We start from the raw sequence: 17,511 nt of genomic DNA, 5'->3' as shown, positions 1-17,511 counted from the left end.
GGAAAAAAAAGCTAATAGGCAGTATGGTGATGTGATTTCTGTCCAGTGTCTCTTGTTTCTTTCCCTCTTTTTCTGTTCCTCCCTCTCTCGAGGCCCCAGCAGTCATGCTCGGCTGCCTCACCAGAGACACTCGTTCTTTTGCCCCTTTTCAAGCTCATGCATCCCTTTTTGCCTCTTCCCAGCCATTCCCCCATCTTTCAGAGCCTTTTGCCTCATCTCACCCCTGAAACTCTCTCTCTCTCTCTCCCTTATGCAATGCCACTCTCTTTTTTCCTGTGATGGCTGACCCCTTCATGTGTCATTATTCAAGCCTTGCCATTGTACAACATGTTCCTTTTCTTTCTGCCCGACAAAGGGGGCATTTGATCAGAGGGTTACGGTGTGCGGCTCACAGAAATGCGACTACGTGGTGGTAACCTTTGTTTGGTGCCTGCAACGCTGCGTTGACCTCATCGCTCCCAAAGCAAAAGGCCTGAAACCATTCAAAAGCCAGTCTCACTTGCTGAGCACATTCAATCAGGCCTGGCCAGTCACAGATATTGGTTCCTGGTTAACTGGGGCTCACAGGCTTCTTGTTTCTTGCCAGGGCCAAAAAACAAGAGCTATACTAGCCTGGCAGTAAACCTATTGAATAGTCTTGACTATGTCGCTTGTGTGTGTGTTTTTTTTCTCTTCAGACCACTGCTGTTATATACCTTTTCTCTAAAGGAATCTGAGTCCTAATTTGCCCAAGCAGAGCTTTTCAACTTTAACCTCTATTTGCTCTTCTCTCATTATAACAGGTGCCCACACACATGTAAGACATAACCAAAAAATAAGCTTAAGGAATTTATGAGAAAACATTAAATCATGCATAACTCAATACTCATATACTTTACGGAATTAAAGGTATTTAAAAAAAAAAAGACATCTGAGAATTAATTTAATTATAATCTATATTTTACATACATTTAAACATATGGCATTCATTATAAATGAAAAGGAAAACAGTACACTTAGAGAAATTTAATACACGCTCTATAATAAATATTTATGTCCTCACTTTTAAAATTTCCTCTCATAAAAAATATATATATATTTAAACAGACAATGGAAAGGAGATTGATGTGTATCTCAAAAGACTCCATAGATGAATCTGCATAAGTGCACCAGAAAGGTTGTTGTATTTTGTTAAATGAGATACATAGCTGCCACGTGTGAGTGTATTTGTTTTCCGTGTGTCTGTCTCATTCCCAGAGATAAACTTCTAAACTGCACATTACTTAACCAATGGCTTCTGGAGCCTTTCCATACTGAACTGATTCCAGAATAGTTTTATTATTATTATCATTATTATAATTATAGTTGAAAAGCCATCCAGGTTCAGTCTTTTCAGAAGTCAAATAAAGTCATTTAACTCTGCATTTAAATAAGATACACACAAATTAATTCCAGTTGATTGTTCAAGCTACTGTACAAGAGGTCTTTTTGAAGATGTGTCCTTGCTTAGTTCCTTATGTGTATGAACATGTGTGTGTGTGTGTGTGTGTGTGTGTGTGTGTGTGTGTGTGTGAGTGAGTGTAAGTGAACATCCCTAGTTGACATTAGGCCGATGACTGTGTTTAGTCCTCTTGTTGAGTGGATAAGGGACAATATCAAAGGGCTTGAGTTCAGTGAGCAGGTGTCCCCTTGGAAAGCGTTTCATAAAATGAGCTTCTCTCTGGTGCTGTTGCGTGCGTGTCGCCTTGCGGGGACGGCCTTTACGCGTAAATGCCATGTACCAGCCTTTGTACTTGGCGTTCTGCAGTGCCGTGTAGTTGTTCTCCAGGACGATTTCAGTAAAAATGCAGTCCTTGCCATGACCCTTCCTCTGGAACAGGGACAGCAAAACAGTCAGAGGACATAAAGTTAGAAAACTGTTATTCCGCTGCACTGGTCTTTATTGCATTATGGAAGGTGGGAAAGAGACATGCTCTAATCTTGTTAAAATTTAAACCAGATTCAAGAATTCAAAGACTTTTATTTTACTTTTTTTTTTTTTTTACACATTTGCTTTAAAAGAAAAGGTGTTAATGTTTTATGAATTAGACTGGAGTGGTTTAAAAATTCGCACAACTCAAGTATCATAATGTTCTGTACTGTCTTACATCTTTATCTTTATCTTTTAAAGGATAAAACTGTACCAGTAACAAACCCTTTGGTTAAGAAGTTTTACAAAACAATCGTCTGTAGGGTTTTTTTTTTTTTTTTTTTTTTTTGTAATATTAACAATTTATTGTTAGAGTATTTTCTACCAGTTTATACCTTCAATATGATATATATAATAAATATATAATCAGTACAAAATTGGCACATTGCACCACTAAAAAACATCATTTGCCTCACCCGTCCAATCAGCTTTCCTTTCTTGTTCATGCATATGTAGAAGCCTGTTTTAGCTCCACGGATACGAATCCGACTCCCGAAAGTGTCCGTCTCCACAATCAGTTTGGCTGGAAATGTCAAACAAAACAATTACAACAGAGATATTAAACAATCCTTTATCCTGTCCCTCTCCATACTCTGTAATTCTGTAAGTCTCTTTTAGAGATTCACTGTTTTCGACATAAAAAAAAAATCACAAAAGAAAGAAGCTGGATTTTTACAGACTGAATCACATATTATAAACACTCAATATAACGAAGAAGCAATGCTTTTATTTAGATTTAATTCAAGAAAATTAACTTATGCTTTTATGCTTTTTTTTTTAATAATAAAGCACAAAATTAACTTTTTTTTTTTCAAATGAAAAGTAAATTTTTATTTAACAATTTTATCTTTCAGTCCTTAAAAGGGGCAAAAACATCCATGGTGTTCTGTCACACAAAGCAATGTTACACTTAGTTAAATTCTATAATGCTGCACAATGTAGCATTGTGTTTTCTTTGAATTTTCTGGATTTGATCTTTATTGCAGATATATTTATATGTGAATGGGCACTAATCAGGATAGTTTATAAAGTCTGAAACATATACATATAATTATTTTGGAGCTGAACCTCAGGCAGGTCAGCAGACCTCAATAACAGCAATATACATTACATGGGGAGTTTTTTCAGTTTCCTGGACATGGATGATTTCTCCCCATGGGCTGTCGTGTTTGTTCTTTTATATTATGAAGTGATTTCTTTCTTAAGATATCTTATTTGCCACGTTTGCATCTTTCTTATTTCTTTACCCTTATTCAACAGGCATCTTCATTCAGGATTTTAGTCAAATAACAGGATTTTTAAACAAATAACACAAGCTATTGATGTCCCAGGGAAATTAGATTAAAGTAAAACAAACATTTTTAGGTTAATGTAATATTTTTTGTTTTGTTTATAGCCTACACACATAAGAGAAAAGTGTTTCAAAACTATTTTTTAAAAGATTGCTTTTTCCAGCATGGTCCTTGTGGAACGTTTGTTCTGAAAGAAAGCATCTAAGCGTTTCACTCTGGGGAAACTTAACAACCGTTTAAAGCATTAGAATGCCCAAGCCTTTTACTAATTCTCCATTTTGGTTTTTTTGACCGGCTTAAGTTGCCAGTAGCAGTCAAGGCATGCTTTCTTAAACCTTTCCTACAACTTCACTTCATTAACAAAATCCAATAAAATTTTGTTCATAGGTTAGAGTTCATACACATCCGCGTGACAGATTATAACATGAATGTGCACTCTGTCTGTACTTTAAAATGGCAAAATGGAAGAAACACAAGGGCCTAAAACAACAACACTGACCTCACCTCATGTCTTTATACTGTATCTTATACATACTCTGAGTTGTAAAGCGATGAAAATAACTTAGAGACAATAAGAAATAAGAAAGAGACAAAGTGGAAAGATGTCAAGAAGCATTAAGGTGACCATAACTCGTTACCTCGAGATGTCCGTTTAACCATCTGTTTTGAAAAAGTTAAAACAGGTGGATTTCAGCAGCTTTACAATTTAAATAATACATTAAAAAACATAATTACCATTTTCCATAAAATTAATTTGTGTAATAAACCTGTTTAACAAATTTATCCCAACAATTTGGATTAGGACATAATATAACCTACATTTCCATACTAACAGTTTCTCGTTACGGTCTTTTTCTTCTTACACAATTTCACAAAAAAAAAAACACAAAAGTTTGTCTTAAGGTTAGAAAATTATTCGTCTTTCCGTCCTCCAGCTCCATTTTTGTTCAACAGAGAGCCGCTCAGGAAATGTTTAGCTGAGAAGGTACAGAAGTAAGATGAGTAACTGATGTGTTTTCCAGACTGAGCCGGGTTTTCCCAAGATCCCACACATTCACAACCATATATATGACATTTCAAAATATGCAGTCTGCTTTATAGCTAAATCTTTTGGGACAAATTAGGATAAACTGTAGCCTTTTAAGTCAAGATTTCATATATATTGAAGACTAATTAGGAAACGTTTAACCCTGCGACTCCAATAGGCCAATTACTAGCTGAAAGATAGTCAGTTCTCGCTGATATTTACTAATCTGGAAACTAGCTTGTATAGCACAATTTTTTTTCATTTATTTAAGTTTTTATTGAAAAGAGATACAATCCAATACATCTGTTTATAACTTTTGTCACAGTTACAACAGATATAGCTTGTATATTATCAAAAAGCTTTTCATGGCATGAAACAGATCAATATATCTCTTTGGGTTATCTCTCAATTATAGAGAAAAAAAAGGGGAAAAAAACTATTTACAGAAGACAGGGGATGTATAGATAATACCTATTCATTAAACACAGATTCTATAACAAAAAAACATCTGGTTCAATAGGGGTTATATATATAGCACAATTTTAAGATGATCGTATGTCAAAACATTGTTTAAAAAATTTATTTTGTGTGTTGCGAGGTAAATACTGGTTTATATTTCGTAACTGTACATTAGGCAATTATTAAATACATTTATAGTAAAGTGCTTTAATTTTTCATTGTATAAAATAACACATGATCCAGTACATTTTGCCATGTGACTTATGCTTTAAAAAAGTGATTCACCAATAATTTAAACTGAATGTTAAGAGTCAGCGCTAAGAACCCAACCATGGCAGTTCTAAAATGCAAAGCACAACCTACTGATCGGTAACTCTAAGCCTTATCCACTGAGGCAAACATTAATTCACCCACTTCTACCACTAAATTAACTTGGACAAAAAGATTGCTAAGAGTTAACTTTCAATTCAGATGTATCTTATGCATCAAGCAAATGATTTTTTTTTTTCTAAATGATAGATGATGATGATGATGTTTAGTATCGTGCCACTGCAAGTTTTGTTTAATAGATAGACAACTATTAAAGGTCTCTTATTTGTAGCTGGAATTGGCTCACTATTAGTCATATGTTTGTATATGATGTTAGAAATAAACATATCAAAATGTACTTTATCCTATTGTTGGTGGCGTTTGTAAACATTTGTTACCTAGGGATGTGTACCTTTAATAGCTTTTGTTATGATGAACCTTAAATTAATTTTAAATATTTTCAGGTATTCTATAGTAAAAATACAAACAAACAAACAAAGAAAGAAACAAACAAACAAAAACAAACAAACACTCTCCCAAAACAAAGAAAGAAAGAAAGAAAGAAACAAACAAACAAACAAAATACATGTGCTTGTTATGTCCACCTTGATGATAAAGATAATAAATGTTTGGTTTAAGATATTGAGATAACGTACAGTGGTATGCTATGTCAAGTATTATACCTATTCATTAGCTATTATATCACACTTCTAACAAAAATATAAAGTGGATAACTGAAGGTTCTAGGCAGATGTCCTGAATATTTTTAAATTATGGAATGCTTAGTATAGTGGCATTGCAGGTTGTCAAACCAAATATGGTAAACTGGATTCTATTGCAGGTTTAGGAACCCTCTCATATATACAGTAGCTACACTCTCTGGGAAAATTTAGTAATGAACTGTATCTTTGCTGGAAGCTGGTGCTGTAATGCCTTTAAGGCTGCACACTTTGTAGCTTTAGTTTGTATCTTTTACTTAAAAAAGGTGCATGCCTCGTCCGCCTGCACCTTTACTGCTTCAGCTTGGGCCATATTTTTTTTTTATTTTGGTCAATTTATATACCATAAATCAATTTATGCACATCTACAACAAGTACTGTTTTAGTTTTTGCATGTAGTACAATTTGAACATATTGCATGTTTAAAGCTCTGCACAGAACCCAGAACCCATATTTAATTTTAGCTCTGTTATTAGCTATATATTTAGAAATGTACAACTAATTAATTGCATGATTGAATTCAATTCAACTTAAATGACACGTAAAATAGCCTTTAATTGAGTGTTTAATTGAATAACCACATTCACACATATAAAGTGGAACAATGGAAATATACAGTAGCAAGGAAAAAAGTGACTGACACCAGGGGCTTCCTAGATCCCTATTTAAAAAGTTTAGCCATTGCAATTAAATAATTAAGGTATTAGTAACTTAAAGAGTTTAACAGATTTTAAATATGTTAATTAGGGCGTGTTTAGCCTAATCAGTGCTGATTAGAATAGCTTATGTTTTAGTCAAGTTTTTAATTGTACATACTAATGTACTGCAATTGAAGGATGATTTCTTTTGGTTGCTCTTACCGTGCACGTCTCCGTCTTCGCCGTTAGCCACGACTCTCTTGTTACACAGCACCTGCACGTGTCTGCCGCTCGTGCGGCTGTACAGCTGGTAGGTGCGCGTCAATCGGCGGCTCGTGCGGTCCGACAAGCGGCTGTGCTCGGTCACGTGCTGCTTAAAGTTGGGCACAGACACAGAGTGCAGGCCTGCTGCTGTCTGAGGAGACGAAAAAACGCATAAAGAAACTTTGACTTATTTGCACTTAACATGCAACAGGAATACCACAATCTTGTATGGCGTTTATGTCCTCCAGACGACTTCCAGATAAAGATTAATTCAGAGCTCAATTTTACTTTATTTGGATGCATTAAATGCACAGTGCATCAATTTGCTACTTGCTACTGAGTCACATTGTTTTATCAGTATTTAATGCAGTTTGAGATGCAGGCGCATGTAATGTGAGGCGCTTTCTAGAGAGATGACACGCGTCTCTTGGCTGTTTTTTTTTTTCTTTCCCTCATCTCTCCATGCACCGTTTGTCTAAACGATTGCTTTTCATTTCAGCAATGCGTCCAACCCACATGCTATTACCATTATCTTTAGGGCATGGGGGCTCACGCCTTTCCAAGATGTTTGATGTGAGAAACGCTTACTGGACTCAAACACCAGCATTGGATTAATGCACAAAATATAGACTCAGTTCTGTGTATACCTGTAGTAGCAGTTGCATCACCAACACTGAATTTGTTTTATAATGCAATGTCTTATTAAGCCTGGACAGAGAAAAGAAAGCAAGAAAAAAGTGTGCACTTACCTGAATGTAAAATATTAGCGTCATAAACTGGATTAACCTAAAATAACAAACAAAAAAAGAGTTGGTAATTGTTGCGGCTTATCATTATGTACATTATTTGGAACAAACATATCAACAAACAAACAAGAAGTGTACGTACAGGTAACCCCATTTAGAAGATTTCAGCTTCATTGTAAGATTCTGCAAACTTTTGTCTCTATCTCCTGATTTAAATCCTTCATGAGTTTCCAGTTTCCGAGGGGACACAATAAGTCCCGATGGAAATGTCCTCTTAAAATATACAGTATATCCGATTGCTGATCAGTTACTAAATACGTTGAACCGACAATTTTACAGTCTATTTTGGGAGATCCATAATTCCTTCAGCAAAGAAAATCTTCTTCCAATGGACAATTTAAAAAAAAACAAAGATTTCTTTCTGTTAATCCAGAGCATTCATGTAGATTTTACTACCTGCACCCCAAATACACATAAACACTGTCAATCTGTGTTTTGATTCGCATTAACAAGTACAGTAAAAAACAAACAAGTTAAAATGATTTTCTCCGCTATCCTGGAGACGCGTTCGCACCTAAAATGAGCGCTCAGTAACTTGTACATTATTTCAGTTGCTCTTATTTTCTTAATCGCGCTATCGTGCATCCCCAAGAACTGAATAGCTTATACAAGAAAGAGCATGTCAAAGGCATTTCTGATTTTTTTTTTTTTTTTTTGAAAAAAGCTCCGCTTACAACCAGGAGTCGGATTTTCATCCAGCAGTTTATCCCGCAGAGAAGTGCGGCTCGGATCAGCCTCCTGTCTGCATTTAAGTTCCTACACTGAACACACACACACACACACACACGTGCGCGCAAAGACAGGAGGAGCAAAGGCAAAGTCACGTCTAAAACCGTGCACCTAAGTCAAAAACTTCTCCGAAGTGCATTGGTACAGTTATATGGAGTTTGATGCTTCAGTAATAAACTGTCATCTCTGTTAAGCTAACACAGTATACTATGGGGCTTAAACCTTAAACCTTATGGTGTTTTATGGTGTTTAATTTAGCAGCTTTCGATACATCACACCTCCTGGGGAAAAGTAAGCAAATGTCAAAAATAGACTGTCAGTTAAGAAAGTAACCCTTTATAGAGCACTCATTGAAATACGTACTTGGTGATTAAAAATATCAAGCCTTTTTTTTCAGAAGACTTGTTTTTTGTTTGTTTTAAAATATTTTAGTCATTTTTATGTTGCAGATCAATGTTGTCCCCCCCCACCCCCAAAATGATTATACAGTATCTGCAAATATTTGAAAACACAGAGAAAAAATTAATTCACATTTTTAACATAATGTGCAAAAATGTCAGATTTTCTACATATTATTATTATTATTATTATTATTATTATTATTATTATTATTTAATTATTATTATTAGTGTAAGTACTGATTATTATCAGTGGCATCCACTCTGTTTCTTACATATGTGTTTTGTAGTAAATTTTGTAGATTTGCAGGCAGAACAAAAAATTCATAAGTTAATTACCCAATACCTTAAAGATCTGTAGGAAAATGAATGACAAACTGAAGTTAAACTAAATGGTATATAAAGTGTTATTAAGGTGTTGACCACCCAGAAGCCACCCAACCAGCTTTTGTGTGTGCACAAGTCTTTGGAAATGTATTGAACCAATTCAAAAGGTTAGCGTCTTGATGATAGTGGTGGGGAATGTTGTCCAACACGTTTCTTCAATATCTTCCATAGTTGAGCATTTTAACTGAGATCTGGTTAGTGTAAATCCAATATCATATAGTTCAAATAATTTTAATTTATCTTCATTATAAACCGTTCAGTAAGCCCTTATGTCCTGTAGATGGGGGTGGAGACACCTTAAAACAGACCACACGAACAAGGTAGAAATGTTTAATCATAACATAAATATAAAGGATAATACACTTTATACTTGACATCTTAGTCAGAGATATACCGTAAACCTACAATCTGTGTTGGAAATAATCCAGATCTAGACTTACTATACTTAATATCTGTATTATTTCATATTATTTCATATTGATGTCTGACAGATTTCACATTTATGCAATAATACTACCAAGAACTACTTCTATTGTAATCTTTTATTAAAGTCTGGTGAACAGGTTTCTTATAATTTTTTAGCAGCAAGTAAAACATTATTTCATGGCCCCTGAAGAATACAATCTGGATTTGTAACATTCATCATGGATGTGCAACTATAACTTAACAGAACAATGGAAAACATGTGCAATGAATCAGATTCCATTCTTAAGAGCATAAATATGTAGTTTAATATCGTTAATCTTAATATCAGTCTGTGTAGATGTAGAAAATATATTGCTTTGTGTGTGGAGACATTTAATGGCAATAACATATGGCATACATCTTTTTCAGTCCTTATCTAGTAAAAGCACCTTACAGTTATTCACCCTATATGAGCAATCAAGAGCATCAAATGTAAGTAATTGTTATTAAGGATATACATTTATAAAGATAACAAGAACATACCCAAATAAAAAAGGCAAACTGGGACATGGTTTACTGTACTATAAGTACCACAAATTTCTGTCCAAAGTTTTGGTTCCCACGTCCCACTCGAGATGCAATAGGGGACTTTTCACACCTTTGCGCTCATATAAGAACGACAGAGCAGCTGTTCTCCGCAATAGAAAATGTAATTATTGGTGTTCGTTCACATTGCCTCTATAAATCAGTCTTTAGAGAGTGAGAATGAACCTGTTTGATTAGTTCCATAGGGAAAATAATTTTTTGCCACCTGGAACTGCTCAGTGCACTAGTTGGAAAAATCTCACCTCAGACCATGCATTAGCTACATTTAAGGTGTGGTTTAACAGATTTGGCATTGGCATGTGGTTCATGTGTTGTTGATGGTTATATATAAACACTAAAACCAGCCTTGCTAATAATAATAACTGCTATAAATGGTTTCTTTTATTAAGTTAATAATTATTAAAATAGTTCCTATAAATTGTTAATTTTGTTAGGTTAATAAATGCTAGGAAATGGTTAGTTTGGTACCTGCAGCTTCCCCACCTTTGGGTAACACAAAATCTTTTTATTTGGAGCGCTTACTGCTGTCTCAAGATAATATAAGTTTCTAATTCAAACGTTTATAGTAATTTCTCTTGCTTCCTCTCTTACCATCCCTCTTGTTCTTAGTCATTTGTGGTTAAGTGGCAACTATAATTCAATAGTGGTTAACCAAAAATCATGTTTTGTCAAGTGTCTGGGTTGTGTCTTTTCACATGTCCTTTCAACTAATGAACTCTCATATGAGTAAGTCTGACTGGCTCTGAGTGGCTGCTCTGTCTGAAGTCTGCTTATTGAGGTTTTGACACCAAGCCAAACTATCACTAGCATGTTTTTTTTTCGTGGGATCCCCATAGACTGCACTGGTATTCCCATTTTCCCTCTTTTCAGTACAAGGCTTAGTTTAACTGCACTTGAAGTATATCCTTACCAACATAAAGAGAAACAAGGTGGGGTGCACAATTCAGGCTTTTGATAGATAGATAGATAGATAGATAGATAGATAGATAGATAGATAGATACGTACATACATACATTAATTCATACATGCATGCATACATACATGCATAGAATGTCTGAATCAGCTAGAAGGGCCTCATTTTTCATTTAGAGGCTTTGAAAGAGGTGCCTTTGAAATAAGACTAATAAGTCTAATAAGACTAAACAAACATCGAATAATTTTCCACAGATAAAGGTTGCTATGAGAACTTTTTACATCATGTCTTCAGTAAGACATGATTTATGACATAAACACATAAAGTAGTAAAACAAACAAAAAAAAGTATTCGAAATTCATGAAGATTATGCAGTTATTTATTCAAAAGGCGGAATGACAGGCCTGCCAATTTTAGTAATTGTGCAGATTGTTAAGGGGAAAAACGCTTAATATGATAGTGCGGCTTGAAAGAAATTTCAAGGAGATAACATGCTAAATAGAATATGTACATATATGGATATATAGGCTATAAGAAACTAAATCATACGTTTTATATGCCAAGTTTATGGGTATGTTCAGTTAAATATAACTTACCACCTGCTGCACTACACACATTGGCTTAGATCCGGCATGGGTTAGAATGATTACTAGTACACTAATGTAAATGTTAACATCTATGATGGCACAATTAGAAAAAGGTTGAACAAATTTTCTGTCTAAAAATAACATGAAAGCAAAACTGATGTTCGCAAAACTGCATCTAAACAAACCACATGACACATTCTGGAAAAATGTCTTATGTACAAGAACACCAGTGGAAAGGTGATGATTTGGGATTGTTTTGCAGCCACAGGACAAGGGCACCTTGCAGTTATTAAGTCAACCATGAATTCCTCCATATACCAAATTAATCTGGAGGTGAATGTGAGGCCATCTGTCAATAGCAAAAATTTGGTTAAAATTGGGTCATTGGTTCATTGTCACAACAGGACATGACCTGATGCACACCAGTAAATCTACATTAAAAAGACTAAATATAAAAGAATGAAGGTTTTGGAATGACCTAATCAAAGTTCAGACCTCAACCCCTTTAAAATGCTGTGGTGGGACCTTAAAAGAGCTAAGCATAAGCAAATGTGCAAAAACCTCAGTGAATTGAAGCAATTTTGAGCACAATACTTTTGTCATGTTTTTAAACAAAACTTTCACTTTACATAGCTGTAGGTATGGTGACAATGGGCACTGAAAAAACACAAACAGAAAAAAAAATTGAGAACAAAAGGCACACTGACATCAGCCACATCCTTCTACTAAACTGCTCTTTGCAAAACAAGCAAAAATTTAGTTTCGACAAATTAAGATTAAAGTGTTTTTTTTTTTTTTAAACATAACCAACTGAAGCAAGCAGAGTAAAAATGAAGCCATCTAAAAGTTCTCTCAGTCTTCTGAACAAGCATGGATAGATGTGGCTCATGACTTTGGGATTTCTGGGATGGAATTGGAACAATGGAATTTCTGTAATTTTTAGGGTGCAGGTCAGTGCTGCTTGTCATTTTTCTTTTTTTTTTGTGTGTTGGCGGTTTATACTTCAGGGCTAAACGTTTTCATTTTTATTCTATCTGTTTTGTGCTTAAGAAGTGCTTTTTTGTATCCATTCTTTTTGTTGTTGTTGCATGTTGCGTTTTGTACTTTGGGGCTAAAAGTTTTTGTTTTTTCATTGTTTATCTGTCTTTTTGCATGTGTTTGCGTTTTGCACTTCAGTGCCACCGTACTTAGGTGACTGGGCAATCACAAATCATGGGACTGGCTAAGCATCCCAGAGCTTATACTTACTTAGCGGGTTAGCTAATGGATTCATTATTTGTCCATCCAGTAAATTACCTGAACAATAATTGTCCGTGTTTCATTAATAAAGGGAAATGAAAGTAAATTGGTGATGATCATGGTTATTGATGCATTACATATGCATGCAGGTTTAATGTTTTTGATTTATGGAATAAATCAGAAACTTGGTGATGCTAAGATTACAACAACAAAAAAAGGTTTTACTTAAGACAGCTGCTAGCGGTAGCTCATCCCGTTCACTCCAAATGTTTCCCTTGACTCCTGACCACTGTTCCTCTGAACACACTCTGATTTACTGTCTTGTAAACACATAGGAAGTAGCATTGAAAACGTTTTAACAAAGTCAATAAAAGCAGATACCGTTCCTGGTTTTGGAGTTGCATGTGACTCCCCTCATCCACTAACACTCTGCATGTGAGTGCACACGCGTGCACACACACACACACACACACACACACACACATGCAACTGCACACTTAAGCCAACTCTAGGGTGCAACTAAGCCACCCTCACGTTCCTATTCTCCTCTGCTCCCCCTTTCTTGTAGTTTTGGGTTTAGGGCAGGTTGGGGTGATTACTTTAACAGGTCTACCTGCAAGTTTGCTTTGAGTCTTTTCTTTTTCATCTGGGTGCAGAAAAGTGGCCCCTGGTGTCTAAACAGCTGTGTAGACCTAGGCGGGGGGAAAAGCCGAAAAGAAAGATTGGAAATTCAATTGGCCACAGGGACTTTTTCTCCCCTTCTCCTTTTTCTCCCTTTTTCATGGTCTCTCTTGTCTTTTGTACCACAGTCTTAAGCCCTGTCTTTGGTACGCTGGTTGTTTTCTCATATATTTCCTCAATCTGTTTCTCTCAATCACATCACCACTGAATATTGCCTTTACTTCTTTTACAATGCTGTGACCACGGCCAAAGCCTCCCACCTCTCTCTCTCTCTCTCTCTCTCTCTTTCTCTTTCGTGTCTCTTACATCTGAAAGTCTGGAGAGAAATAACAATTTTAAAAATGAACTGTTTTCATCCCAGGTGCTTAATCGATTGGGGGCCCTCGAGTATGATCGCATTTCTAGGGGCTTTTCAAATCCTAACTATGAATTCCATTAAAAGCCTGCAATTCGAATAAGGACATAGCGGGCTAACCTTTTGCTTTAGGTTGTGGGCGGCCGTTGTGGCCCGTACACAGATGGACCTCGGTGACGGGTGAGCTAAACTGTTGACCAGCTAAACTGCTGCAAAAGGGGAGCAGGCGGCAAGGTTAAAATCTTCATAAAGCATACATGGGGGTGGGATGGAATTTGCTCTGGAGCAGGTCACTGCTACCTTGTCACTGCCTGCTATATCATCTTTCCTCCTCTGAGGAAAGAAGCCCGAAGAGGGCTAGAGATGAAAAAGGCAGCTCTTGACTTTATATTTTGGGGGTTAAAACGCCAAGATTTTTTCCTTTTTTTCAGTAGCTTAGTGCTGAGAGACAGTTATCGAGTGACATGTTACCTGTAATATCCTTTATATTAACATTTTGCTTTTATCTCTGCTCTATGAAATGTTTAATCGTAATAAGCCTATATTTGTCTTTAATTTTGTATTTGTATATTATTATTATTATTATTATTATTATTAGTAGTAGTAGTAGTATTATATAATAACTAACAGAATAACAGAATGCTTTTTTCCCCACATTTAGTTCCAAAAGCCCATAGATTTGTTTGTTTAATGTTTACTGTAAGTAACTCCCTGTTTGATATTTTTATAAAAGAGTGTCGCTCTCGGAGTAGAAAATTTATCGCATTTAAGATTTTTTTAATTGCAGTGGTGGAATCCATAATTCATTGTCGGTTATTATATAGAGTAAATAATATAAGTTAATATGTTATTAAACTTATTATATTTTGAAATTGTAATGGTTATTACGTAGATTGATTAATCACTCCAATAAATTGATTTCAGCAAGCATATGAATAATTTAAATATAATTAAATTTTAACTATATAAAAAAACTGTATAAGCCCTGTGAGTAAATATTTCAAGAATCTGAAGCTCCATGACTATAAGAAACTGCCAAAATATTGTACATTTATCTGTGCTAGGGATGTCCATGAAACCCTTAAGGGGTTCTTTGCTGCATAACGTGAGCTGCTTAAAATTTTTTGTAAGAATTTGTGTAAAAGTGATTTATAGAACTTGTAGTACTCTTAATTGAAACATTATTGTTGAATCTCTATTAGGTTAAAGTCACACAATCTCAAATATATAGAGCACAGATGAGACGAGTCCTGGAATGTGTTTTCTGTCTGACAGAGCTTTCCTGAAAAGTTACAACACATATCAAGAGATTAGAGAGAGAGCTAGAGGGAAAGAGTGTGTGTGTGTGTGTGTGTGTGTGTGTGTGTGTGTGTGTGTGTTTCTGTGTGCATGCTTGCATGCCGGCACGCAAAACAAAGTAAGAAAGCAGAAAGGAGTTGGTTGGGCAGAATTTCAGAGACAAGTCATGTCTTTAGAGGAAGAGAGAGGGAAAGGAGAATGTGGTGTTGAGAGTGGTACTGTTTGCTTAGTCCCCATCAAAGCCAGGTCTAATTATTTTACCATGCGCAGGTTCAGCTAGTGCTGAGTGCCGGGGCTTCTGCCTTTACAACTTTAACCTCATGCTGGTCTCATGGATTTTTCACGATGACTGCTCAGAAGTGTCCCACCTAAAATCTGTAGTACTGATGGTTCCAATATTTCCAATAAAGAAAAGCCTAGTAACCTAAATGTTCCATTAAAAGTAATTTTTGTTATTTTCAGGAAATCTATATCAGAAAGGAAGGACACACATACACACAAATTTTTTTTTTTTTTTTTTTTTTTGTTAATCAATAGTCACTTTTTTCTGTTCAGGGCTGTGATGGATGCTGAAGTTATAAGAATACATGCTGGATGAGATCATAGCCTACAAAAATGCTTTAAAAACTTTACTAACAAGTGGACCAGGTCAGATTTGTCAGATGTGTTTGTAATATGCGTTCATGTTGGTTACTTAGTAATCGAATATATTATGTCTGTTTCTTTTAATGAAAGAACACAAAGGCAATATGGACCTACACCCACATTCTGACACTCTGACACCTTGATCATCAAATCTCCCTGCGGCTCTTGATATCCTACAGTGGGTCAGTCGTGCCGCAGCTGTAAAAGTCACTGTAAAAAAATCAGCCATTGCATCATGGAAAAAAGACTGTGCTCGTGCATAGTTGACCTGGAGAACCAATTACTCCTCCAAAATGTACACGCATGCACGTGTGTGTTTGGGTGGGTGGGTAAGAGGTTAAATGGAATTCTGACTTTTGCGGTGACCCTTGTCTGGGAGGAAGACCACCACGAGACACTTAAAAGACCACCAAGTTTACACACCACCAAATTACTCCACCCAGGATTTTGACTTTTTTTCTTCTATCTACGATCCTTCTCATACAGTACATAATATATATTCAGTAAAAAACTGGCAGTAAAATGCATTGTATTGGTGAGGGGTGGATTCACTTGTTCATTTAGGTTGAAGGGTCACTGCAATCAAAACCAAGTTTGTCTGACTTTTCATCTTTATCCTATCACGAAACTGTTCTGTCCCAATGGGATTGGTCTCTTCCAGGATGACCCCACTTCCATCCAGGGTTCACTAAATGGGTTTGCTTAAATGCTATAGTTTTCAAAGACAACACATCTTGATCTAAGGGAATACCTATGGGAGATGTTAGAGTGATGTGTTAGAAAGCAATCCCAATCTCCATCAAAACATGAATTAAATGAATAAAGTTTTGATGAGTGGTGTTAATTGCTTCATTATGGGTCCAAAGACTTGTATAGTCTATACAGAGCTGAGTTGAAACTATTCTAGTGGCTTGTGGTAGCCCAGCATCTTAGGAACAAATTTTATGTTCATCCATTCATCTATCCATCCATTCATAACACTTATCCTATTTAGGTATATGCAGGGAATATAGCTTATCCCAGGGAACTTTGGGCACAAGACAGGGGACATCCTCACACACTCACACACCAATGGGCAATTTGGAAACATCAATCAGCTTACACGTCTTTAGACTTTAAGAGGAAACTGATGTACCCAGGGAATCCCAAAAATCATTAGGAGAACATACATATTCCATGCACACCACCAGGCAACAAGATACAAACCACAAACTTTGGACGTGCAAGGCAACAGTGCTAAACACTGATTCACCATTCCTTCTACTTGTTCAGGTTTCCTTTAACATAAATTTCACCAAGGCCGCACAATGGCGGGACGGCCAAGCAGCTTAGCTTAATCACCTTGCACCTTCAAAGCCAGGGTTTGATTCCCACCTTTGGGTCTGTGTGCATGGAGTTTGCATGTTCTCCCCAGGCGTGGTGGTTTTCCAGTTTCCTCCCACAGTATATGCAGACTAGGCGTGGTGGCATCATAGTTAGCACTGTGGCATCTTACCTTCAGAGTCGAGAGTTTGATTCCCGCCCCTGTCTTTATGGTGTTTACATATATTCTCCCATGCTATATGGGTTTCCCCTGAATACTCTGGTTACCTCCCACAGTCAAAAGACATGCAGAATAGGCTAATTGGCGTTCCCAAAGTGCCTGTAGTGTGTGTTTTTGTGTGTGGATTGGCACTCTATCCTGCCCAAAGTCTCCTGGACTAGACTAAAGATGAATAAATGAATGAATAAATGAATTAATATTTTACCATAGCACACAAACACAAACTGAAACAAACTGATTTAAAATTTCAGCTGGGTAAAG

The 17,511-nt window shown here is 36.1% G+C and overlaps 1 protein-coding gene across 1 annotated transcript; it reads right to left on the bottom strand.

Moving 5' to 3' along the window:
• Window positions 1–1,023: 1,023 nt before the first annotated feature.
• On the bottom strand, window positions 1,024–8,068 carry fgf8b (fibroblast growth factor 8b). The gene is made up of 5 exons (XM_053477187.1): window positions 7,545–8,068; window positions 7,406–7,442; window positions 6,615–6,807; window positions 2,365–2,471; window positions 1,024–1,849 (listed from the first exon to the last, which is right to left on the bottom strand). Exons 1-5 carry the CDS (start codon window positions 7,574–7,576, stop codon window positions 1,574–1,576), a joined length of 645 nt encoding a protein of 214 aa, XP_053333162.1. The 5' UTR covers window positions 7,577–8,068; the 3' UTR covers window positions 1,024–1,573.
• Window positions 8,069–17,511: the final 9,443 nt, after the last annotated feature.

Source organism: Clarias gariepinus, chromosome 18 (genome assembly GCF_024256425.1).
Source record: "Clarias gariepinus isolate MV-2021 ecotype Netherlands chromosome 18, CGAR_prim_01v2, whole genome shotgun sequence".
NCBI classification, from domain to species: domain Eukaryota; kingdom Metazoa; phylum Chordata; class Actinopteri; order Siluriformes; family Clariidae; genus Clarias; species Clarias gariepinus.
Note: the sequence above shows the minus strand (reverse complement) of the source record. Positions and strands in the feature narration are given on the sequence as shown.